The sequence below is a fragment of the Euleptes europaea genome, chromosome 17 (assembly GCF_029931775.1).
Source record: "Euleptes europaea isolate rEulEur1 chromosome 17, rEulEur1.hap1, whole genome shotgun sequence".
Classification (NCBI taxonomy): Eukaryota; Metazoa; Chordata; class Lepidosauria; order Squamata; family Sphaerodactylidae; genus Euleptes; species Euleptes europaea.
In genome coordinates this window covers 31,835,775-31,861,957 of record NC_079328.1, presented here as the reverse complement: position 1 = coordinate 31,861,957, position 26,183 = coordinate 31,835,775, and the positions used below count along the sequence as shown (strand labels likewise).

The window sequence follows — 26,183 nt, the reverse complement described above, 5'->3', positions numbered from 1 at the left end:
TCTTTCAGAATTTGCCTGAGGCCCCAGGCTACCATCTACGCTTTTAAGCACAGTGTTTTCTCTGCCAGGATAGATATCAAGTTGCTTCGAATTACATTATCGAAAAGGAATAGCACACACGTCATTGACACAGTGTTGCTAGTAAAAATCTCATGTGCAATGTCTACTTTGGGAAAACCTCTGTGGGATGAGGAAGTCGAAATACCTGTCCCTGCCCGGTATGATGTTGTATCCTTAATTGCTCTACTATTACAAAACGTTTAGGTCGCAGTTCAATGCAGAAGGTTGGATCCAGTGCAAGGACCTTGTGAGGTTTGTGCAGGGATGCCCGATCTTCCCAGCTTTCCCCTTCCTGCCAGTGGCATTTCAGACCCCAGGAAACATGATTGGGAGGCTGCTATGAGTAGAGGGGAAAGGGCAAAATTGTTCCCTTCTGCATCTGCCACTAGGAGCGCTCTACTCACACACGGTAAAGGTCCCCTGTGCAAGCACCGGGTCATTCCTGACCCATGGGGTGATGTCATATCCTGACATTTTCTAGGCAGACTTTGTTTATGGGGTCGTTTGCCAGTGCCTACCCCAGTCATCTTCCCTTACCCCTGAGCAACCTAGAGCCAGCTACCTGAAACTGACTCCTGTCAGGATCGAACTGAGGTTGTGAGCTGAGCTTGGACTGCAGTACTGCAGCTTACCACTCTGCACCACGGGGCTCATACTCACGCAAGTGGGAACTATTTTTCTCCCTTTCCTCTCCCTGCTGCAGCCTCCTGATTTGTATGGATATTTTTAAATTATTTTTATTCGTTTTAGAGTGAGGTTGTAAGAACCTCAGCATACACAAAATCACTGCCAAGCAAACTCTGATACTAACTTCAGTGGTCTTTGGGAGAAGGGCTAGCCAGAAACGTCAACAACAACAAGAACGACAGTGACTGGGTTGTGCAATACCAGTAAAAATATGAAGCAAGGTAATGCCAGTTGTTTCTCTTAATTACCTGAGACCAGGGGCCAGGACTCCATTCTGGTGGGCAGTCTTGATTATTACACGCCTGTATTTGCGCGGGAGTGCTCACAGGGCAGAGAGCATGGGCCACGATTTCCTCCGTCTTAAAACTCTTTTTCTGGACACACTGTATCTGACGGCTTTGCTCTCCTCCGCCACAGGTCTGGCTGCAAATGCTCCACTCACCTGCCGACCAACTTCAAGAAAGAACACATTCATTGGATAGGATCCAAACCAGGGAGGGTTGGATCCAAAGGGGATCATGGGAAGACTCGTGCCATGTATGGAGTGGCAAATTTAGATCCAACCCTATGGCTTGGAGCCAGAATAGGCCTACTTCATCAAATGCAATGCAACAGATCCTAGGCAGGCATTTATATATGAGGTGTGATTTTTTTAAAAAAAAAACCAGGGTCATAAGGTTATGAGATGCAGGAAGGGCAACCAAAAATATTAATTAAGTTGGCACAGGATTCCTACTGATTTTTTGCTGCTAGCACAGGTACCACTCTGGATTATTTACCATTGAAAGCCAGGATGCAAGGAGACCAATGAATGGATCAACAGAGTAAATAACAGGTGGGGGAGGTGGATTCAGATCAAGACTATGGCGTGTAGAAAAGTGGGAGGTTGACCTTTCTTCTATGCAGTTTTCCAATTCCAATGATCACCTCGAGCTGTTGTTTGCTTCATTGGAGGAAGCATACTGGTAATATTCAAAGTAAAGAAAGGGCAAGAAGAAGAAGAAGAAGAAGAAGAAGAAGAAGAAGAAGAAGAAGAAGAAGAAGAAGAAGAAGAAGAAGAAGAAGAAGAAGAAGAAGAAGAGTTGGTTTTTATATGCTGACTTTCTCTACCACTTAAGGTAGAATCAAACTGGCTTACAATCACCTTCCCTTCCCCACAACAGACACCCTGTGAGGTAGGTGGAGCTGAGAGAGTGTGACTAGCCCAAGGTCACCCAGCTGGTTTCATGTGTAGGAGTGGGGAAACAAATCCAGTTCACCAGATTAGCCTCTCCCCCTGGTCGATGCTATTTACCCCATTTCAAATGTTTAGGAAATCCATTTGTGGCACTTCCAGAATCACTTACACGTTGGCCCTGATTCAGAGGCCACTTTGGCACAAGCAACAAAGTGGCATTGTCTTTCATTCTCCCCACCCTATAGTTTTGAGAAGATACCTTGCAAGAAATCCCAAGCCCCCCAATCTGAGCCACAGTTACTCTGCTTTGGGGGCAGAAGGCATGGCAATTACACTGGGAGGTGGTGGAATCTCCTTCTTTGGAGGTTTTTAAGAAGAGGCTAAATGGCCATCTGACAGCAATGCTGATTCTGTGAACTTAGGCAGATCATGAGAGGGAGGGCAGGAAGGGTTGCATCAATGCTTGGCTCTCGTGACCCTTTCTTGCATGGGAAATGCTCATTGCCACTTTGGGGTCAGGAAGCAATTTTCCTCCAGACCAGATTGGCCAGGGTTCCTGGAGGGGCTCCCCCCCCATCTTCTGGGCATTGAGTAGTGGTCACTGGGGATGTGGGGTGGAGGTAGTTGTGAATTTCCTGCATTGTGCAGGGGGTTGGACTAGATGACCCTGTTGATCCTTTCCAACTCTATGATTCTATGGTTAACATTTGCTGTGTACACAAACTCTTTAAATTCTTCAGATTAGAAGGGTATTATTAAAGGTTTTCATCCACAACAAAGAGAGCTGCAGTCCACATCTGCCATCTATGGCTGCCCTTTCCATTTCCTCTGAGGAGGAAAACCAACTCAACTCTATACTTATGCCATTTTTACCCTGCCTCTCCCTCCTTCCAAGGGACAGCCTACATGCTCATCCCATCCTTTCCCCCTCCTGTAACAACTCTGCGAGGCAGACTGGGCTGAGAGAAAGTGACTGGCCAAATCTTGCCCAATGAGTCTCACTGTGTGTGAGGATTTGAACCAGGTTGTTACCCAAACTACATTCAACACACTAACCACTACATCACCCTGTCTTTCACCAAGCTCAATTAATCTTTAGGATGAAGGAAGAAAGAACTTTCCAAATCCAGCAGCCCTGTAATTAGAGTTTGGCAGATTTCGAAGCTGTCCTCTGGCAGATTATATATATATATGCCTTTGGCATGCCCTGAAGATATATTTTTCTGCCAGCGGTCAGCTGATTAATTCACTCTTTTATTTATTTATTTATATATATATATATATAAAAGAGTGAATTAATCAGCTGACCACTGGCAGAAAAATATATCTTCAGGGCATGCCAAAGGCTTCAAAAAATCCACAAAAAACACAGCCCAAGAAAATACAATAGTTCTAATGAGGGATTGTGTTGTGTAGATATTTCAGCATTGAACTAGACTTTGGGCAGAGGACCAATTCTGCCTTGAAGCAAACTTGGTGACCAAGATTTGGACATTTTCAGCCTAACCTACTTCACAGGTCTGTTGCGAGGATAAAATGGTGGAGAGAAGCATATATGCCATCCTGAGTGGATGTAAAAATGTAGTAGGTATATATATGAACGACAAAATGTAGTAGATATCTATCTAAAGTACAAAATAAGATCAGATAGATTGACTTGCCTCAAGTATTCGAAGCTGAACCAAAGATGGTAGGGTACCAAAGACACTCCTTGCCTGGAACACCCCCTGGACTAGGCCTGGTCCTGCAAAGTGAGTAGTTCTATCGTGCTGTTCACCTCCCTCCCTGAGGTCTAAAAGTATGAATGCCATAACATCTGTGATTGTGGCTGATGGCATATGCCCTCATACAGTTTCTGCATTTTGGAGATATTAACAAGAGAATCCAAGAATCATGGCATTTCAGAAGGGGCTGGAAAGTGAAGTTGTAATCAAAAATCACTTCCTGCATTGTAACTTAGATTGTGATATAATGGGTTTTTAATGCAGAAGTTGTGACTTTAACTGACATTTGGATCTATAGGGTGTTTATTTGGGGTTGCTGCTGCTGTTTGACCTGCTTCTTAATTCAATGTGTTGATCTGAGTTTATGCTATGTGCCATAAAATCTTCAGACTATGGATGTTAATTGGTTCCATGCATTACTGCAAAGGTCGGCAGCAACATTTGGGCATGGTTTTTCTATTAAGGTAATACTTAATAGTTAATGTAATGTTAATGTAAACCAACAATAGCAAAAAAGACTGTAACAACTAGGATCCCTACTTAGGGATCCCTAGAAGAAGATGAGTCTCCAAAATCTGATTGTTCACTTTTCCAAACATTTTTTCCTATTATTGACATACCCATCCTGTCCTTGATCCAAGGAGTTCAGAGTGGTATACAGGTTATTTCCATTTGTAGACCACCTTTCTCGCTGGGATTCAAGTACAGTAGAACTGTTCAATGAATGGGTAAACTGACTACAAAATATAGTAACATCTGAATGATAAGATTTGAATCCATTAGCAAAGCTTCCTAGTAAAACAAAAGTATCCTGTCAGTCAGCAAGCAGATTATAAAATATAACAACATTTGAGTCTTATAGCAAAAATTCTTAGTAAAACAAAATAATGTAGTGGGGTTGGGATTGCAGAACAAGGGGGAAAAAACCACATTATCTCTAACAGAGGTCATGTCCTGAGCAGTTCCATTACATCGCAGCTCGCTACTTCTACAATAATGCCCTCCAGAATAATTATGTTTTGCCCTTTTTGCAAAATGACAGAAGCGTGGGGACCTTCCTAATAGCCTCATCAGGCCATTCCACAACGTGGGAGCCACCAAAGAGACTGCAAGAGAATGTACCTGTTTGCATGGTGGTGCCTTCAGAAGGCTTAGCTCTGGCTTGAGAGCTAGCATTGTATAGTGGCTAAGAGAGGTGGATTGGAGCAGTGGACTCTGATCTGGAGAACCGAGTTTGATTTCCCACTCCACATGAGCAGCAGATGCTAACCTGGTGAACTGGATTTGTTTCCCCACTCCTACACACAAAGCCAGCTGGGCAACCTTGGGCTAGTCACAGCTCTGTTAGAGCTCTCTCAGCCCCACCTACCTCACGGGGTGTCTGTCGTGGGGAGGGGAAGGTGATTGTAAGCCAGTTTGAGTGTTCCTTAAGTGGCAGAGAAAGTTGGTACAGGTCCACGCTGGAGAAAACTTGTCCCTTACACCACTCTTGCGAGTCCTGCCCATAAGAAATGATTGAAACCAATCCAAAGCACATCGCTTAAACCAAACATCTCAACAGGACAGCATGGCCCACTGTGTGAAAGGCTTCTGAAAAGTCCAGTAAAATTAGCAGACTCATAGCTGTTGTTTATATTTAGACAGAGGTCATCATCTAGGGCCACCAGCACTGTCTCCAATCCATCCCATAGCCCAGCCTGAAACCAGACTGAAAGTGCTTTAGGGCCAATGATTTATCCAGGAAGGACTGGAGCTGCTCCTCAACTGCTTTTTCTATCCTTCTATCCCTGGCTCCACGTCACTCAGTAAGCTTGGTGGTTGAACTCAGATCTCCCCATTCTATTTTGACTCTCTACACTATTGTATCTATTTTGCCCTTACCCTAAAAGCTCAGGATGACATAACTCAGCCCCCCCCCTCCATTTTACCCTGACAACAACCCTGTGAGGCTGGTTATGCTGAGAAAATGTGACTGATCCAAAGTCCACTAGTGAGATTTATGGCAGGCTTGGGATTTGAACCTGGGTCTCCCAGATCCTAGTCCAACACTCTAACCACTATACCAGGCTGGCTCTCACAATAGGTGTTCTCACTTTCCCTAGCACTCTGTTTCTGCCTGAAAGCTACAGAGGGTTTCAGTGTGAGCATCTCCTGACCGGACATTTAAGGTCTACACACCCAGCTTCAAAATGTACCCAGGGTTTCCAATAACGGCAAGGGGAAACGATGATAGCAACTTGTGTGGCTTTCCCCCTGATTACAATAAATGGTATGTTTCAGTAGTTGCCAACCACAATTAGAAGGCGAAGGCAAACAATCCCAAAGAAAGCCAAGGGAAATGTAATAGAAGGCTTTTCTGTCTACAAGAAGCTAAGCCCATTGGTCCAGAAATAACGCTTGGCAGCAGATTAATCGCATGCAAATAGATTGTTTGGCAAGCGGGATTGCTTAAAATTAGTGTTCAGACAGTGACGTGGCTCAAGGCAATGAAATTGCTGAAGCTGTCACATGATATGTTACCCCAATTAAACCTTATCTCTGCCTTTTTGTGGTTCTGCTACAATTTCCTTTTAGATTTTAACATCCTATATTCTTTTCCCTCTTCAGTTTTTGCATAAAATTAGACTGCGTTGGTTAAATATTGCTGAACGTACACAATGTATTACAGACTCTATTTCTATCAAATAAGGGTTGTTCAGATGGTGGGTTGGATCCAAACAACAGCCCTGGATCCTTATGGAAGGGGTGCTTTTGAGAATCACTTGTCTGAGCAGCAGGGATGCCTTCCAAGAGAGGAATGGACGCTCTGGATCCAACCCTAAGTTTTGGATTATGAATGACCTGATTTATTTTAGTTGTTAAAATGTTTATACCCTGCCTTTCCCTTGTGGCTCGAGACAGCTTACAGATACAAGATTCAAAGCATAACAAAATACAATAAAACCCCATTAACCCCCTTCCCAAGAAACACCTACCACTTAAAAGCCATTAAAAGCCCTCACAAATAATATGGCTTCTTAAAGACTTGCAAAGACATTGCCTCTTGACTAGGCTTGCCAGGTCTCCCGCTGGCAAGCTCTGTTGCCGCCAGAGAAAACAACACTTTTATTGCTGACCTTGCTACGTCACTTCTGGGCAAAACCGGGAAGTGACAAAGGGTAGCTCTAGGAATCAACAGAAATTCTATGGCTAAACCACAGAGTTTCTGGTGATTCCTAGAGCTACCCTTTGCAACTTCCCCGTTGTACCTGGAAGTGACATAGTGATATTGTGCCCACCCACCTCCCATGTCCCTGCCCTCCAGCCCTCCCACTGACCTCCTCAGGGTGCCCCTTCCACAAGTTGGGAACCACTATAGAGAAGGAATGGGTTCTAGTAGATTCCAAGTAGGCCACCTTCAGCTGAAGGTGGCAATCTTTAGCTCTTTTGCTCTTTGTCCTAGCTCTGTTTTGTCCTCTTGCTTGCGCTAGTTCTTACTCCTGATGTGGCCTTCCTGTTCTGTTAACAGCCACAATAAAGCCTAGTAGGAAGGCCTATTCGTAGGAGAGAAAGAAGCAGCCGGGCAATCTCTCCATCATGTCTCAATCAACTCTCCTCCCTAAGGAACTTTTTGCATTGAATTCTATCATTTCTATTAAAGTCTGCTTCCTATGAGTTGCTTTGGGAATCCGTTTTTGGCCAGAAAGTGGGACAGAAATGTAACGAGCAGAGTATCCAGAAAGAAACGGGTCGATTCCAGGTATCCGCGGGTGCAGAATGCATGCCAAGACTTGGGTGGAAAAAAATGGGGGTGGGGGGTGGGGGCTGCAAAGCAGTAAAACTTACTAGGCTGGGCATGGATTTGTATTGCAGATCTTTGTCTCTGTTAAGGATTTTGTCCTTGGGCCACAGAAAGAGGAATTAACTCGGGTGCGGTGATCTTGTAAACAGACAGCTTTTGCTATTAAGTGCCCTGGGGAGATAAAAATAAATGGAAACAGCAATTCAAAATGAGATCCAGCACCCTTTTTAAAAAGTTAACCCTAGGAAAGACATCTAAATTCAGATACAGGGACTTTAGGTCTCAGAACTAAATGAGTGCGGGGGCTCCCCTGTTCTTTTCTATGCAACTCTTCTGCATTCTCCTCTACGAGATGAATTATGCTCAACGTACGAGGAACCCCATGTGCCTATGGAACACTTCCTTTTATTAAAAAAAACAAGACAAGGATCTCCTACAAACACAAGACTAGGGCCTTTTATGCAGGGACGTTTCCCCACAGTCACCCCCGCCAATTGCTTCGGGGCTTCTTTTTGATTATGCATGCCTTTTCCTACCGTCATAAGTCGTCTCACTCTCCCCGTGCATTTTGCTCCTGTTTTCCAGATGCTGTTTTAGCCAGAATCTGGAAAATGTGGGGAAAACGTGCGGGGAGAGCGAGGCGACCTCTGACGGGCGGATAAGACATGCATAATCAAAAGGAAGCCCCGAAGAAGTTGGTGGGGGTAACTGCGGGGAACATCCCTGCATAAAAGGCCCCTCCCTGATCACTTTGGCTTTATAATTACTTTGTCCTATAACTGTTATAATTTTTGAGGGCAGAAAGGGTATAACAAAGCCCTTCTCGTTCAACATCACAACACATAGTAGTGAACGTACCAGAGCAGCGTGTTTATGAGACAGGCTTGCCAGTTCTGAATTGGGAAATTCCTGGACATTTGGGGGCAGAACATGGTAATGGCAGGGTTTGGGGAGGGGAAGGACCTCAGCATGGTATAATGCCATACAGTTCAATCTCCAAGGCAGCCATTTTCTCTGGGGGAACTGATCTCTGTCGCCTGGAGATCAGTTGTCATTCTGTAAGATTTCCAGCCCCCACCTGGAGGTTGGTAGCCCTAGAGAGAACACATCTCTCTCTCCCTTTCTCTCTCTCTAGTATAATTGAATCCTGCCCTTTCTCCATTGAGCTCATGGTGGAGTTTATGAGTCTGTCTTTCCCATTTTGTCCTCCCAACAGGGTAGGGTAATGCATTCATACTAACAGGGATTTCTAGTGATGGCAATGAACAGTAATGTGCTGTTATCTAGCCTAACAAACTGCTGAGGATGGAACTACCTGCCAGTTATCTCCACAAGCCAGTTCACAAACCTGCTGATGTCTCATAATACTCATAGAAGGATTAATCGGGGTGTGTGTGTGTGTGTGGATTTGCACCAGAGAATCAGCAGTAATGACCCAGTGCTTGCACAGGGGACTACCTTTACCCTTTACCTTTATAAAAGTCACCAGAAAAAAACTTTTGGCGATTTGGCTTAAGTCATGGTAAATGTAGGCCCTTCTTCAGAGATCTTGGAAGGGATTCTGCCCCTCCCAAGTGCACCATCTCCAATGGCTCAACATTTTTTAAAAATTGAAATGCATTGTTGGGATTACAGAAACGTTACTGAAAAGTAGTCTCATGGGAGTTTGGCATAGTCTTGCAATTCAGACTTTTTGAGTAGGTTACTCACCCCCACCACACGTTGCTGAGCAATCTGACTGGACCGTCACCCACAAGTAGCTATGTCCTTTGGTGAATATCTTGTTCTCATTGATCATCTTTGAGAATGTGTACTGCCAAGCAATACCTGGGTTTTTGCCTTGTAACAAGATCTAGATTTGGGATAGAAGTAGGAAATAGATTATCAACAGGAGAGAAAGGAGGCCAAATTCGGCGGTTTTGAAGATATCACAGAATCATGTCAATCCATGATCTGATGGGATTGACCTGTGATATACACACGAAGATCTCCAACTTGGCAACCTTAGTAACACACGTTCCCCAGTACACACATGATCCCAATTCATAGGTACACCACCATGAAAATATAGTCTCCAGAGATGAACAGGGGGAGGAGAGAACCAGTGAATTGCCAACAATCTGCGTACTTTTTAAATTTTTTGATCAAGAGGAGTCTAGTCACATTAAAGGGGAGTGATAGCTATTCAGAAAATGTACCCACTGTGGCCTGGAGGGACCAATAAGCCACGACAGGGAAATGTTTTCAAAAGAAACTTGCATTTACTTCTGTGCAACAATGGCAAGCATGAAAAGGATCAACAGTGTTTGCCATGTGCCTCTGTACAGAATAATGGGGGCGGGGGGAGGAGTGAGAGAAAGAGAAAACGATTGAAAGATGCATTTTCCAGTCTTAACTATATTTCCAGTAGTGATTCAGACTGGAAGTAAAGGACCTAGTGCAACAACACACTCGAAGGATTGCCAGATTTTTTTAAAAAAATGCTGGACACACCAAGAGACTCCGTGCCGCCTCCTTCCAGAGCAAACAGTGCAAATCATGCTGTTTGTGCCAGGAGAAGCACTCGTTCCCAACATGAAGCCACAGTGGCAGCTGCTGTTTTGCGCTTGGTGTCGCCTCCCTTTAGGGTTGCCAACCTCCGGGTGGTGGCTGGAGATCTCCTGCTAGTACAACTGAACTCCAGCCGATGGAGATCAGTTCACCTGGATAAAATGCTAGATTTGGCAATTGGACTCTGTGGCATTGATGTCCCTCCCCTCCCCAAACTGGCAATCCTAAAAAGCACTCAAGTCTTCCTCTCTCCTAGCAAATAGCTTTCCTTATCTTAAATGCTTAAAGTTCCTTTAAAACTCCCTCCTTCATTAGCACGCAGTTCTTACGTATATCTTATTCTCCAATTATTCCTATTCAGGCTCTCCACTCAATCTTGTCCAAAGTAGGGTTGCCAGTTCTGGGTTGGGAAATACCTGGAGATTTTGGGGGTGGAGCCTAAGGAGGATGGCATTTGGAGAGGGGAGGGACTTCAATGCCATACAGTCCAATTGCCAAAGCGTCCATTTTCTCCAGGGGAACTGGTTTCTATGACCCAGAGATCAGTTGTAATAGTGGGAGATCTCCATCCACCACCTTGAGCTTAGCAACCCTACCCCAAAGACATCATGACGTCACTTCTTTTCTGCCAGAAATGATATTACATGCCAGTGTCATGCCAGTATGCCTGCCCCCACCCCCAATCCTAACGGAGATACCAAGCGGTAGTCTGGCATCCCTAATAGGATTCCTCAACTCTTCAGGTAAATAGCTGTTTTTCACTCATTTTCTCCTCTGGTTCTTCCCTCTAGCTTTCTTCTCTGCTCTCATTCCTCCTTCTCCATTTACTATTTCTCTTTCATAGCCTCCCATAGTTTTCAGCCTGCTAGCTGTTACTCTCCTAGATCCATGCTTCTTCTATTTCCATTCCACACCATAAACCTACCTACCCTGTTTCTTTCTAGGATCAGAATTGCTCAGCCTACACAGCCAGACACCCTGCTTCATGCTAGAAGAGCAAGCATCGCCTCACTGCAAAAATTGGGAGTCTGACCTTACTTTCATTTGCATCCAGAATATTGAATAATATTTATGTTCCATTATGATGCTATTGTCAAAGTAACCAGAACCCTCAGAATAAAATCTGCTCTCTTCCTACAAGCATGTCTGGTTTTTTTTTAAAAAAAGCTTTCCTTCGCAGTCCAATATCTACGGTCAGTGTACGCTGCCATATTATTAAAACTACAAATTTGGAAAAGACCTCCAGTGCTTCAGTCTACTTAACTGGACATATTCCAGAGACTTCCCAGCCAACTGGCGTTTGCTCCCAAATTTACAGCTGGCAAACAAGCTCTTAAACATTTCCAGGTCCTTCCCACAGAACTGTTTAACGTCTACCTTTAACACACCAACCACCTGACTTCAGACACAACACTCAGCAGCTTCCACCGCAGGGCGCAGAGTTATAAAATTTACAACTTCTTACGTTCACAAGCCACAGGTTCTACGGCTAAGATCTTCCAGATCTATTCTGAAGAACAAGACTTTTGCTCAAAGCCTAAGAAAGCTGGAACAATGGGCAAACCCCTCTTATGTAAATGGCCATTTTCTTTTTCTGCTAATTTGGATTTCAAACTTAGAACAATAAATATTCTAAACCAGCTGTGCATCTCTCTCTTTGTTCCAGCTTCCCCCCCTCCCCCTTCACATTCCTTGGCCTTTACAAGTATATAAATGGATAGGAACATTTGTGGGTTAGTTTAGCCATTTCTTTTAAACGTATGTCAACACCTTCTTTGAATTGTCTTGGGGATTTTCGGCTGCAATCTGTTCGTGACAGCTCAACTAAATTAATTACATTGAATAATTAAATACATTCTAGCAATGGTTTAAGATAGCAAATATGAAATGTTGAGTACATAATCCATATAATACCATGTATTGTGTAATATCATATACAACCCATTACATTGTATGTAATGCATACACCACATGTAGGTAGTATCATACAACGTGATTACGTTGGCAGTCAGCATGGCATAGTGGTTAGAATGTTGGACTAGGATCTGGGAGACCCAGGGTCATGCTACCTTGACAGCTCACTACATGAGGTTGGGCCGGTCACTCTCTCGTGGCTTACCGGTAACCTACCTCAAAGGGCTCCTGTTGTGGGGTAAAATAGAAACTGGGGCTATTTATGCAGGGTCAATTTTGATGCTTGCTCAACGCTCTTTTTTTAATGCTACCTTTAAAATGCCTATTCACGGTCTCGATGCAAAAGGAGAAATTCCACCTACCCCCACTCGTCTGCTCCTTCGCTTGCATAGCCATTGGCAATGGTCGTTTGCATAGCTAAGCCACGTTTGTGATTTTTCAAGGTTCTTTCAGTAAATGCTTCGGTGCAGGGGCGGAGCAAATACAAAAGGTTGCGTGAAAGGGGCTCTTAAGAAATGTGAAGCAGGTATGTGCCGGCTTCGCAGTCACTTCCTGAATGACGGTTCAGCGTGAAAAAAAAAATGTGGGGCACTTCAGCCTGGAACGCGCTGCTAATTACCAAGCATAAATGGCCAGGGAGAACAATGTCATGAGCCATTCAGGGTCCCCTGCAGCGCGTGACATGATTACGTCACTTCCGGGTTTACCCCCAGAAGCACCGCATCACTGCAGCTGCATTAGCACTCAAACCCCCAAAATGCAATCGCCCCAGCCCTGCCCACCAAACCCTCCTACCGATGGCGAGGGGGGACCTGGCAACCCTAATCTAGACCAGCATACTCTTTCACAAAGTGGTTAATCAATGGATTGGTAGGGCCAACAAACAGGGCATAGAAGAGAAGGCCTTTCCCTCATGATGTCTCCTAGGACTGATATTCAGAGGTTTACCACCTGTGCATGGGGAAGTTCCCTTTAGTTACCATGGCTAGTAGCCGTGGATAGAATAAATATGTCTAATCCCCCTTTAAAGCCATGTATGTTGGTGGCTAAACTTAAGTCCACTGAATATCACAATTTAATTACTGGTTTAATAAAGAAGTAATTTCTTTGGTCCACCCAGAATCTATTGCCCATCAACTTCATTGGGTATTCCAAGTTCAATATTATAGGAAAAGGAGAAAAAGTTCTCTCTCCACTCCATGTATAAGTTAATAAACCACAATCCCTTAGTCTTTTTCCCCTAAACTGAAAATCCCCAGACTGTGTGTATGAATACTGCATACCCCATAGGCAAAGGCAATTGTGTGAGTTTTTGCCACCTGATCTTTGCCTACCGTTCCATTGGGTTGGTAGTTGGGTAGGAAAGGCCCATGTGACTGGTTATCACTTATGTAACCGCAGCGTTCACACAAACTCCAACAGTTCAGGAAAGTACCAGGAAAGAGTGGATCCGGGGGGACCACAGATTTTCTTTCGAAATTAGAATCTGCACCTACAAAGTAGATCACCGGAATCATGGAGGCTCTGTTTTTTCAGGCTGTGTGTTTTGACAGAATTGCTCACCAAGGAATATAAGCACTGCTTCCAGGCGGAGCAGAGAACATTTCCAACCCAGAATGCCAGGAAGAGAAGCTTCTTGTCAAGAGAGGGAACTGTAGCTACTGCCCTCACATTGGACCAAGCCCCCTGATATGTCTCATTATCTCCTGACAGTACGAAAACGGCTACTGTTGGGCTGATCCTTATCGAGGATCTATGGGGCCTGTCTCGTTTTACCTCAAAGGCTCACTGAGTCCCTGGGCCTGCAAAGAGGCTGAAGAAAGCTACAAAAGACAGATCAACGTATGGACATGATACCATCCCAAAGCAGTCACATTGTTTATTTTATTGTAGATGTTCGAAAAGTCTCAAGATGACTTTCCGACATCTCATTAAAATCCAGATTTTCCCAGTATAAATTCCCAACGCTATTTGTCCACTTATCAATCATCACGGTACTAGTGTTATACATATAAATTCATACTTATTGTCTTATAAATTATGTACAAAACTGGTGTAATGCACAGATGCAATACAAATTAATCAACAAATCCCACATCCAAAAGCAGAGAATTGAATCTGTTGACTCCAAGAAAGGAAACCCAAAACTCTTCCTCACCCCTATCCAAGACAAAGGGCTTCCATGTCTTTTATTTTCCCAGAAGTTATTTTAAATCCAACCTTCAACATGACATGAAAAGCCAAGAGTTCACACACCCTTACTAAAGACAACGACAAGAAAAGGTATCCCTGAAAGGTTTTTCTATGATCTTCAGCTGGTTTCTATTTGCCATCCTAAGTATTCCTCGCACTCTCTTCTTCAGGAAATGTCATGTGCTAAATTCGCTAGTTGAAGGGCTACAGCCCGTCTAATCTTTTTCACTTAAGCGGAACTCTTTTATCCCTTACACTGAGTTTACATCTGTATCCCATAAGCGTGGCTTTGCTCTGTCCAACACATACTCTCTTTAGGGGAAATCAGAGCTAATTCATCATGTAGTAGCTAATAATAAAAGTTAGGCTTTCGAACTGCACCCTGGCTCTCACCCAGGAGCTGCTAAATTATCAGCAAAGTCCTTCCACCTGGTTTCCTTCCTCCATTCTCCCCATTGACAAAGAACAGAGGAAATGATTTATCGGTTTTAATTAGACAACTTTTCCTCCTTTGAAGATCCATTCCCTTTTTTTGTTTCTGGTGAATGATCGGGATTTGGTTAAGTGCCCCATCCATCCCTTACCTCTTGCACTGGAGATAAACTAATCTAATTTCATGGGGAGGGGGGGAAGAGTTGTAATTCTTTAGCTTAATATTAGACAGTTTTGTTGAAGGTTCCATTAATTCTGTGCCAAGTCATAATCCTAAAAACCTTCCAACTGCTTTTTGCATGTGGTGGCGACATTTCAAAGACGATTTGGGTGATTTTGCTACTTCTTAGTATTTATTATTTCCAGAGCACCTATATCAACTCGGCAGCGTGCATAAAACAAAAGTCCTCCCAAAATTGATCCAAGCCGATGCACCTCTCTTACTGGGACCTTAAAAGTTTCAATCACAGTGAATGACAAGAGGCAGTTTAGACTATGGGAAATGTAGTTTTCTTAAGACATGTCTGGCACTCCGGGGGTCAGGTGCTCAGAACTCAAGCACCTTGGGGGGAAACTACATTTCCAGGTAGACAATGCTCAATAACATTGAGCAGGCTCAGGGGCTTGGAAAGATAGGTAGTGGTTGGGTTAGGGACAGAGCCCAAATTCAGAACTGAGTTAGGGGGAAATAGCAATTTTCAGATGCTTTTGATATCTATTCGCTGAACCTAATTTCAAATCAAGCCAAGAACAGTCGAGGCACCACTAGAAATAACATCTACTTTCATTCTAGTTTTTATCAATAGTCTTTCAAAAATTATTTTTGGCTTTGATAATAACTGCTGCCTTTGAAATGAGCTGTTATTTCCTTTCCAAGGATTCTGCAAGACTCAAATTGCACCAATGATGTTGATGTGCCAAAACCTTGGCTTTTTTATTCCCCAAGTTGACATACATATCCCATTTACTGTTTTGCTCCTGGAGAAACTGTTATAACCTCAAACCTATTAGGAAAACAAAAACATTTGTTGTAAAATTTCCTCTTTAATAATCAAATGAGGTATCATTCCACTGTACATTTATTACCATAAAGTATTTCCAACAGGGAATGTGTATGAAAAAAGATCATACTGAAATTCAAAATCCACATGGATTTGGTAAGGAACATCAACAAACAGGAGCAGGCAGGGATATGATCATTAGCTCACAAATATTAAAATTCACAGGTACTTTGTTGGCATCTTATGGCAACTCAGTGTTTGCCACCACGTGCACGAGTCTAGGGTTGCCGGGTCATCGCTTCCAACCCCCCAAAAGCTTATTCTGGGCAGAGCCCTGGGGAAACAGTGTAGACATTGCCATTATATCATTTCTGGGAGAAAACCCTGAAGTGATACACAGCCTACCATGATGCTCTAGGAGTTCCACTAAGCTCTATGGTCTAAAACTCATGGTCTCTTAACCCACTTTCTTTCCTGTTTATTCCCTGTTTCACCCAGGATCAAATCTTCGCAAACCGATGGTACCTTATTTACTGTTGGCTCAGCCCTGTCTCAATGCCAAACAAACTCAGTTTTTGCAATTCCCAAGTCAAACCATTATCCCTGGCTCGTTTCAGACAAACTGAATAAGCGGCCTGCTCCAAACCCCTCCTTGTGCAAGCTCTCCGCCTTTTTTCTTCTTCTCTCGAATATTTAATTGAACAGACCAATTACTGGGGCGGGGATGTTGCTAACTTAACAGGAACCCTGCATTTTCTGTTTTCATGGATGGATCAGCACACAGTTTCATCCCAGATCATTCAAGGTAATGCGTACAGTTCCCCCCTCCCCTGGCCCAGGTTAATTTTTTCCTGGCTGGAAAGGGGAAGAAAGTGGGTTACGGGACCATGCGTTTTAGACCTATGTTAAAAACCATAGAGATTTGTGGGATTCCTAGAGCATCATGGTGGGGGGTGCTGTGCTGTCACTTCTGGGTTTCCCCCCAGAAATGACCTCACAGTGCAAGGGACACTGTTTGCTCCCCGTTTACTTCTCCCGCCATCAAATCAATCAGTGGTGTGATACTGAGTGCATCTGTGGATATTGGGCTCACTTTTCTTCCTCCTTCTTGTCCTATGAAGCAACGTAACCAAAGCAGTGCTGGATCAGACCAACGGTCCCTCTAGTTCAGCTTATGCTCCTCACAGTGACAAACCAGATGCTCAAAATGCTTCACCAACCTGGGCACATAGGCCAAAGTCTTCTTCTTTTGCCTTCTAGCAAGTGGTACTCAGTGGTACACAACCACTACCTCTGAGGTTCCATCACAGTAACAGCCACTGATGGACCAATCCACCAGAAAATGGTCTCATCTCCTTTTACAACCACTTAGTTGCCCTCATCCCATTCCACAACACTGAATTTGACAAGCTCTCTAGCGGCAGAGGGAAAATGGCAGCCATGGAGGACTGAGGTGAGGAAAGTGTGGTGAAGATTTGTATGTGGATGCTCTGTGGCCACTGGGAATGCTGTCTGCATGTGCAGCAGCTACAGAAATTATATGGAGAATTGTCTCCATGTGGCAGCAAGCAATGTAAGCAATGATGAAGCCACCGTCAGTTCTTCCTTGTCCAAAAACCTTAAAAAACAACAACCCAATTCTTTGAACAAGTTCTATAAATTGAAACCAGATGAGCTTAAATTACCTATGCCGGAATTGCAACAAAACGTTTTAGTGTTAAGCACTTAACTGGATTAGAAGCTAAAACAAAATATATATCTGCATGCCTCCACTTAAGATGACACAGCTACATTACTCAAACCATATGCTAAAAGCCAGTATTAATTCATGATGCCAGATGATCTTTGGACTATCATATATCTTCCCTATTGTTGGTCTCTTTCTTCCCCTCCAGCCAGAACCTGCCTCTTTTTGGGTGGGTTGGAGTCAAAATCCACTAGAGAGATGATGCGTTTGTGTTGTATCAGTTTTAGCGGGCTTCTGTAAACTCCCAATCAGGAAGCTGTAAATAACGCACGTGTTTTCAGCAGCTTCAAGCAATATTGGCAAGTACAAAGAAGGAGCTCTCCACGATCTCTGGCCGAGAAGGATCTTAGGATCTGCGAGACCCATAGAGTTTTTTGGGTGAATCCTAGAGTGTCACCCGGATGTGATGACGTCACTTTGGGTTTTGTGCCAGAAGCGATGTCGTCCATAGGGTCGCCGACCTCCAGGTGGCGGCTGGAGATCTCCTGGAATTACAACTGATCTCCAGACTGCAGAGATCAGTCCCCCAGGGGGAAGGGGGAAATGGCTGCTTTGGAATGGTGGACTCTATGGTGCTAAAGAAGAAGAGGAAGAGTTGGTTTTTATATGCCGACATTCTCTACCACTTAAGGGAGACTCAAACTGGCTTACAATCACCTTCCCTTCCCCTCCCCTCGCCACAACAGACACCCTGTGAGGTAGGTGGGGCTGAGAGCTGGCTTCGTGTCTAGGAGTGGGGAAACAACGGCAAAAAAGCCTGCCCCAACCCAAATCTCCAGGAATTTCCCATCCCAGAGCTGGCAACTCTATAACTTCATGATTTACAGGAAGAGATTTGGAAAGGAACAGAGACAGAATGGCACCAAGGTAGGGTTGCCAGGCCCCTCTTCACCACCAGCGGGAGGTTTTTGGGGCAGAACCTGAGGAGGGCGGGGTTTGGGGAGGGGAGGGACTTCATTGCCATAGAGTCCAATTGCCAAAGCGGCCGTTTTCGCCAGGTGAACTGATCTCTATCGGCTGGAGATCAGTTGTAATAGCAGGAGATCTCCAGCTGGTACCTGGAGGTTGGCAACCCTACACCAAGGCCTCAGCGGATCAGGGCTGCAAAGACTGGCAACCAAGTGCAAAAGAGGTAAGACAGTGGGAAAGGGTTTGGGGCATATTTCACACACAGAGAGACACACACACACAGCCACTTTTTGCATACTGAAAATGCTGGCTATCAAGCATTCATTGCAGTTCTCACAGCAACGGCCGCCAGCATTGTATAGAGGTTAGAGTGCTGGATTAAGACCAGGGAGATTCTGGTTCAAATTCCTGCTCAGCCACAAAGATCAACGGATGACCCCGCAACAGTCATTATTTTTTTTTTATCAGGGAATTAAAGATCTGTTACTGCAGGCAAGCACCATTGAAAAGGAGTGCTCCACTAATGACCTACACTATCTGCAGATGTATTCCAGGGTAATTTTGAGACCCAACAGACCTCAACAGTGCCTTTGTGAACTGTGTATGAACCCTAAAAACACTCCCTAAATCCTCTGCAACATGCAGGAATTCCATTAAGACATGAAGAAGTTCTTCAGCAGGAAAACCAATACAGAAACAGTTCTTTGAAGCCATTAGGTTTCAAAACCGCCAATGTATGCTATAGCTTTCCCTCAATTTATTCATGCGTACGCTGCACTGAAATTAGTGAAACTTCCTCAGACACAATTGCTTCCCCCCAACAATATCCATGCTGAACACTCATGGACAAGATGTTTAAAGCAAGTCAAAAGTAAGCTATGATATAAAAGATGAAGAAGAGTTGGTTTTTATATGCCATCTTTCTCTACCACTCAAGGGAGAATCAAACCGGCTTACAATCACCTTCCCTTCCCCTCCCCACAACAGACACCCTTTGAGGTAGGTGAGGCTGAGAGAGAGTGACTAGCCCAAGGTCACCCCGCTGGCTTTGTGTAGAGGTGTGGGGAAACCAACCCGGTTCACCAGATTAGCGCCTGCCGCTCATGTGGAGGAGTGGGGAATCAAACCCGGTTCTCCAGATCAGACTCCTCCGCTCCAAACCACCGCTTTTAACCACTACACCACGCTGGAACTACACCAGTGGCAATTGGACTCTATGGCATTGAAGTCTCTCCCCTAGCCAAACCCCACACTCCTCAGGCTCCACCCCCAAAATCTCCAGGTATTTCCTAACCCGGAGCTGGCAACCCTAAAACTCTAAGGCAATTTTCCCAGGGCTGCTTTCAGATACCACAAACAAACTGTGGCACAGTTGTGATGAGATGCAGTGTCCCTCAGAATGATTCAAACCAACTGCAGCTTGTTTCTTGCCTACAAACCAAGTTTCTAAACTAAGGAGGAAAAGGGGTGCAAGAACCTGTTCTCAGGCTATACAAAGCATGGTTTGTTTGGTTGTTTCAATGCAGCCGTGACTTTCATCAAGTGGTTTCAAAAGCCTTTAGCCCTGACCATGCAAAGAACCCTGACAAACCCCATGGCTGGCTTTTCTTCTGTGCACCCTTTAATTTGTTGGAGAAAAGCAGCATGGAGCTATTGCTGTCACGGGTAATTCTCTAACAGACATCAAGGAGAAAATGAACAGAAAGAAACCTACTTCAAAGACAAGCGTCTCATTAGTTGGCCCAATGGCGGAAAGTCTCTCTGGAAGGTTAAACGAACGCTGATAATCAAAGATTGTTCCACCAAAATGGAATTTTCCCGGCCAGTCGATTGTCCAGTCCTTCGTTAGGTAGTATTTCTTGTTCAGGTTGCGGACAGCTAGGTAGCTGCTGGATATTTGTAATTCCTGGATTTCGATACTGCGAGCTCCTGCTGGAATTGTAACCACTGGATAATAATCTAAAATAGAATATATATATATATATTTCTGTACAAAAAAGTATTTCCAGACAAAAACCACTGTATTTTCTCTGTAACTAATGTTATTATTTACAAAAACAGGCATTTGGATAGTGCTTCTGAGTATTTAGGGAATGTTGCATACATTGTTTTAGATAGGATCCACGTGTCTTTTAAGATTGCATTTTTGCAATTCACTTCCTGGATTTTCCCGCAGCCGACTTATGGCAACCCCTTTTGGGGTTTTCATGGCAAGAGACTCACAGAGGTGGTTTGCCAGTGCCTTCCTCTGCACAGCAACCCTGGTATTCCTTGGTGGTCTCCCATCCAAATACTAACCAGGGCTGACCCTGCTAGTGTCAGGTTAACTTCTGGATTTGTCTCTCGGTACTGGAGTATTCCTCGCAACAACACATGAAGATCGCTTAGCCTAACCTACCTCACAGGGTTATTGTAAGGATAAAATGGAGGAGAGGAGAATGATGTACACTGCTTTGGGTCCCCTCTGGGGGAAAAGGCAAAGTATAAGCAAAATCAATAATCAATAAAATGTTGCATATGGGGGCAGAGTCTAGGGGACTGTGGCGTGTGCACCAGGCTACCTGGTGAGTTAATGGCAGAGGTCAGATTTAAGATCAGACTTCCTGTTTCAGCGTGTAATTCGGTAGCCATAGACTAACAGCTAATTCCTTCCTCCTGAGGACCCCAAAACTTAGATTCTGATCCCCACCAGGGACCCAACAAGATGGGACTTTTCCTCCTTCAAGTGCTGGGCATTTATTCCATTTGTCATAGACTTAACTTCATACTTTTGCTAATGCCTCCAGTGGAATTTACTTCCAATCGAGTGTTCCTAGAATGACAGCCAGAGACTAATAAGCTTTACAATGTGAATGTATTCAGTTATGACATTTAGCTGGACGGGAATAAAATACAGGCTGACACGAAGCAAGCATTTTCCTCTGGTTAGCGAGAACCGTTGTTTTCACACCTGACCATATTCCCTCCCTGAAGCATCTGGCTTAACCCCTTAGTTCTCCTCCCCAGCCATAATGAAGCCTAAATGCGTTTGCTAGCTCCAGATTGCTTTACTTTTTAAAATGTTTTTATCCCACCTGACCCAAAAGCTCATGAAGGTTTTGGGTTGTTGTTGTTTTTTTGCTATCTTCTGGGCATGGAGTAGGGGTCACTGGGGGTGGGGGTGGGGAGGCAGTTGTGAATTTCCTGCATTGTGCAGGGAGCTGGACTAGATGACCCTGGTGATCCCTTCCAACTCTAAGATTCTATGATAACAAGACATTGCAAACAAACACTAGAAGCCAAAAACGTACACACAAAAGTTAAGACTAAGGTTCAATAAATACCCTTGCCTCTTTCATTCTCCCCTTCATTCTTTTTTTCCCCCTTCCCTGCTCCTTGTTCTTTCTCCACTGGTGGAATTTAGATTGCATGCCTCTTGGATAATATTTGATTGATTTTTTGCTGATGCCATTTTGTAAACAATCATGTATGTCAACCCCCAATAAAGGGGGGGAGAAGATGGTTCATGTCCTTCCTCCCTTTGTGTGTGTCTCTCTGTGTATATATAAAGCACTGTCATGTCACAGCTGACTTATGATAACCCAGTAGGCTTTTCAAGGCAAGAGATGAACAGAAGTGGTTTGCCATTGCATGCCTTTGTGCAGTGACCCTGGACTTCTCTGGTGGTCTTCCATCCAAGTACTGACCTGGGCCAACCCTGCTTAGCTTTCTAGAGTTGACGAGACCAGGCTAGCCTGGGCCATCCAGATCAGGGCTCTTTTTCTCAAGTGGGATGATGATAATAAACCAGAGGGGAAGGGACAATTTTGATCAGGAAAATAGTGCCAGAGGAAAACTTCTCCCTTCTCTAGGACCATTGCCCTGATCTAAACTCACGAGGCTGCTTTTTAAGAACAAATCATATTTGGGTTGTGGAACCCCCAATGTAACATACAGTTTGGCCCTAAGTCTCTCAAGGAACAACTTTCCTTACCATTAGTTTTATGCTGGGTCAAGTAATGGCCAGAAAAAAACTTGCATGTCGAATTGTCTCCTTTGCAAACTCCACAGGAATCCAAAACGGCTTTGGATCCTAGCTGACGATCACACCCTACTTGCTACAACAAAAAAAGCATGAGTGAAAGACTAAAAGGGACTACAAAGGGGTTTCTCCCCCCCCCCCCACAACAGACAGGTTGTCCATCTCTTAAAAATGAACTCATAAAGTTGCCTTGTACTGTCTCACTCCAAAGTCCAGTTCTGTCCACTTTGAGCAGCAGTGACTATCTAAGATCTTCTCCAACCCCACTACCTGGCAATCTCTTTAACTTAAGATGCTCAGCACTGAGTTTTTGGATTTCCACACATAAAGCAACAGCTCCCACTTAAAGGGAGCTGGGTTTGTGGGGCCACACCAGGAGCTGGAGGTCTGGCCCGGATTTGGCCGCGTCCATCGGGGGTGGGGGGAGAGTTCAGGAGAAGGCCACTGGCGATGCGCCTCTCCCTCACAGCTCCTGATGGGCAGCAGCTGGTTGGGCTGACGGTGGCGGCGGCAGCAGGCTGGGAGGAGCCGAATTCCCTCCACACCACGTGGAGTGAGTGGGGTAAAATGGCGGCGGCCAGCTGCGCGCCGGGCGGCCACGCAGCCCACCGTTTGAATGGGCCAATCAGGGCCCAGGTGCCTCGTTCCTACCCGGCTGGCGGCAAAACGGACCTGAGGTTTGCACTCGGGGCTGCCGGCCAGGTATTTATTACCTGCACTTCTTCTAGCCCAGCCAGTCCTCTGCTGACTTTGTCTCGCCCTCCCTCCCTATATTCAACGTCTAAGAATTTTGTCACAACTTTAAGGTTGGGGGTTTGGGCATGGGGCCGGATCCTGTTTGGGGAAAAGATGGCCTGTGAGCCCCATAAAGCATACACTCTGCCACTAAGCAATATCCAAGGCACTGTGACAGAGGGGGGGAAATCAGCTTAATCTTACTTCACAAATGCCGTCAATGCACACATCGTCTCTGTAGAGAGAGCAGGGAGTTCCATCTTTCACTCTGCTGGACATGGCAAAGAAAAAGTCAAAGTCTTCTGCAGTGCAGTACAGTTTGCAGCGATCTTCCTCTGAAAGGACAGATGCGTGTGTGTGTTAAGTGCCGTCAAGTTGCTTCCAACTCATGGCGACCCCATGAATCAAAGTCCTCCAAAATGTCCTATCTTTGACAGCCTTGCTCAGATCTTGCAAACTGAGGGCCATGGCTTCCTTTATTGAGTCAACCCATCTCTTGTTGGGTCTTCCTCTTTTCCTGCTGCCCTAAACTTTTCCTAGTATGACTGTCTTTTCCAGTGACTCTTGTCTTCTCATAATGTGACCAAAATACGATAGCCTCAGTTTAGTCATATTAGCTTCTAAGGTCAGTTCAGGCCTGATTTGATCTATAACCCACTGATTTGTTTTTTTGTGTGTTTATTTTTTTGGCAATATCTGTAACATTTCCCTCTAACACCACATTTCAAAGGAAAAGACAGAAAGCCATTAAGAAGAGAAATGGAGAAAACATCCTTGTTACCACAGACCTTCCCTGTTACCATTACTAATTTACCTACAGAGGCCAATATCCCTTCCTCCCAGCTGAAAATCTTCGCTCTTGAACAATAAAAAAAAAAAAGGGTAAAGGTCCCCTGTGCAAGAACCGGGTCATTTCTGACCCATGGGATGACGTCACAACCCGACATTTACTAGGCAGACTTTGTTTATGGGGTGGTTTGCCAGTGCCTTCCCCAGTCGTCTTCCCTTTACCCCCAGCAAGCTGGGTACTCATTTGACCGACCTCGGAAGGGCGGAAGGCTGAGTCAACCTTGAACCGGCTACCTGAAACTGACTCCCGTTGGGATCGAACTCAGCTCATGAGCAGAGCTTGGACTGCAGTATTGCAGCTTACCGCTCTGCGCCACGGGGCTCCTCTTGCACAATTAGGGAACTACATTTGTATGACTTTCCTTTACAACTGACAAGAAAATTTCTTTCAGTTATGATGTCGCCTCTTAAAATTTGGTAACGGACCAGGATGTCTTACTGTATATCTCGGGACATATCTCTCTATTTGGCTTCCCTCCAAATACAGATTTTGTATATGCCAAATATAATAAAAAGATGATCCTCCCCTGCCTATTTTAGTACCATATCTTCCAGTTATGAACATATGGCACCAAACTAACTTTGCCTCTAGGTAAAAAAGGAATTTGTAATATAATATGTGATCACCATCGATAAAGGAGGTTTTTAAAGGTAAATTTAGGTTAGACAATGAGTTCTTTGGGTTTTTAGAAATTATTTCATATATTTATGGACTTTTACAACCTCTTGAAAATGATCATTATTTTTTTAAAGTGGCACCAAATTGGCAGTGTCTTACAGAATCAGCATTTTCCACTGTATAGAGTATTAAGCTAGAGTCTGAAATAGGCTGACTTGTCCAACCCATATTTTGAAAGCCAGAATGTAGCAGTAAAGGTAAAGGTCCCCTGTGCAAGCACCGGGTCATTCCTGATCCATGGGGTGACGTCACATCCCGACGTTTACTAGGCAGACTTTGTTTATGGGGTGGTTTGCCAGTGCCTTCCCCAGTCGTCTACACTTTACCCCCAGCAAGCTGGGTACTCATTTTACCGACCTCGGAAGGATGGAAGGCTGAGTCAGCCTTGAGCCGGCTACCTGAAACTGATTTCCGTCGGGATCGAAGTCAGGTCGTGAGCAGAGCTTGGACTGCAGAACTGCAGTTTACCACTCTGCGCCACGGGACACAGTACAGGAGTAAAAACCACGGGGTGCAGTACAGGAGTAAAAACCAAGCAGTATGTACAACACAGTAAAACAATCCACTTGCACAGTATATCCAGGCATTAGAACCATAAGTTAGAGCCATACCATAGGCCTGCTCAACAGCATGGAAATAAAATACACTGAAGGAAGAGACTGGGGTCATGGTCATTGCCCCCCCCCCATCCTTGCATTCAGGGGCTCACTGCCCAGATCCTATGCACATATACATTAAAATTATACATGGGATGGAGAAAATGGTTAGAGGGAGCTTTTTCTCCCTCTCCGATAATACTAAGACTCAGGGCACCCAAGGAAGAAGATGGGCAATAGGTTCTGGATAGATGAAAGAAAATTCTTCTTTACTCAACAAGTAATTACATGGTTGGTGGGATTCACTGCCAGCGGACGTAATGATGGCCGTCATTGGATAGATGCCTGGAGGACAGGTCTATCAATGGTTAGTAGCCATGGTGAATAAAGGGGACCTCTGAAACCCAGTGCTAGGAGGCAACGTCAGGGGAGGGCCTTGGCCTCTGTGCTCATTCTGTTGGCCCTTTAGGACAACTGGTTGACCACTGTGTGAAACAGGATGGTTGGCTAGATGGTCCATAGGTCTGATCCAGCAGGGCTCTTATATTCGTATGATCCATACACTCTGAGTTATGCATTGTTCATAGTGCAACTTACGAGTATTAGAGTGTATGCATATAGGGGTGCCCCTGGGCACGATTCAGAAAGTTCAGCTGATATTAAATGCTACAGTCTTCGATTTGGCATGAGCAGATTTCTCAAATAGTATAAAAATGTCAGTCACTTTGAATGACAGTCACTCAGATCATGGTTTGTCTCAACAAATGCTGCTTTTTATCTCTTGTTTACCCACCTCCCCTGCAGAGACCCAACTGGCATCCCAGCCGGCCTTGTGGCTATGGTGAAGCTAGGGATCAAGCCAAGATTAAGACAGGATGCCTTTAACATTCATGCATTAAACAAAATCATAGTTAAAAGTAACCATGGTTAATAAACCAACTGCAAACCATGGTTACAGAAAATTGCTTGTCCTCCTCTAACAAACCATACTTAGTGGACTGGCCCACATTCTTATGGTCATACTAACCATGGTTAGTTTAAGTTTTATGTGACATCTGAGCTGAGTCATAACTTTATGCACATCAGGCCCTTGAACATATGAAGGTCAGGAGTAAGAGAAGCAAGAAA

At 44.5% G+C, this 26,183-nt stretch overlaps 1 protein-coding gene across 2 annotated transcripts in view; it reads right to left on the bottom strand.

The window, feature by feature from the left end:
* The window catches only part of ADAMTS18 (ADAM metallopeptidase with thrombospondin type 1 motif 18), a 92,605-nt gene that overhangs the window by 11,699 nt on the left and 54,723 nt on the right, over positions 1-26,183 (bottom strand). For both annotated transcript variants that reach the window (XM_056862471.1, XM_056862470.1), the window contains exons 11-16: positions 23,136-23,266; positions 22,149-22,272; positions 19,890-20,134; positions 9,140-9,281; positions 7,474-7,600; positions 996-1,200 (exon numbers count right to left, since the gene is read on the bottom strand). In XM_056862471.1, coding sequence (XP_056718449.1) covers positions 996-1,200; positions 7,474-7,600; positions 9,140-9,281; positions 19,890-20,134; positions 22,149-22,272; positions 23,136-23,266 — 974 coding nt within the window. The remainder of the gene's footprint in view (positions 1-995; positions 1,201-7,473; positions 7,601-9,139; positions 9,282-19,889; positions 20,135-22,148; positions 22,273-23,135; positions 23,267-26,183) is intronic.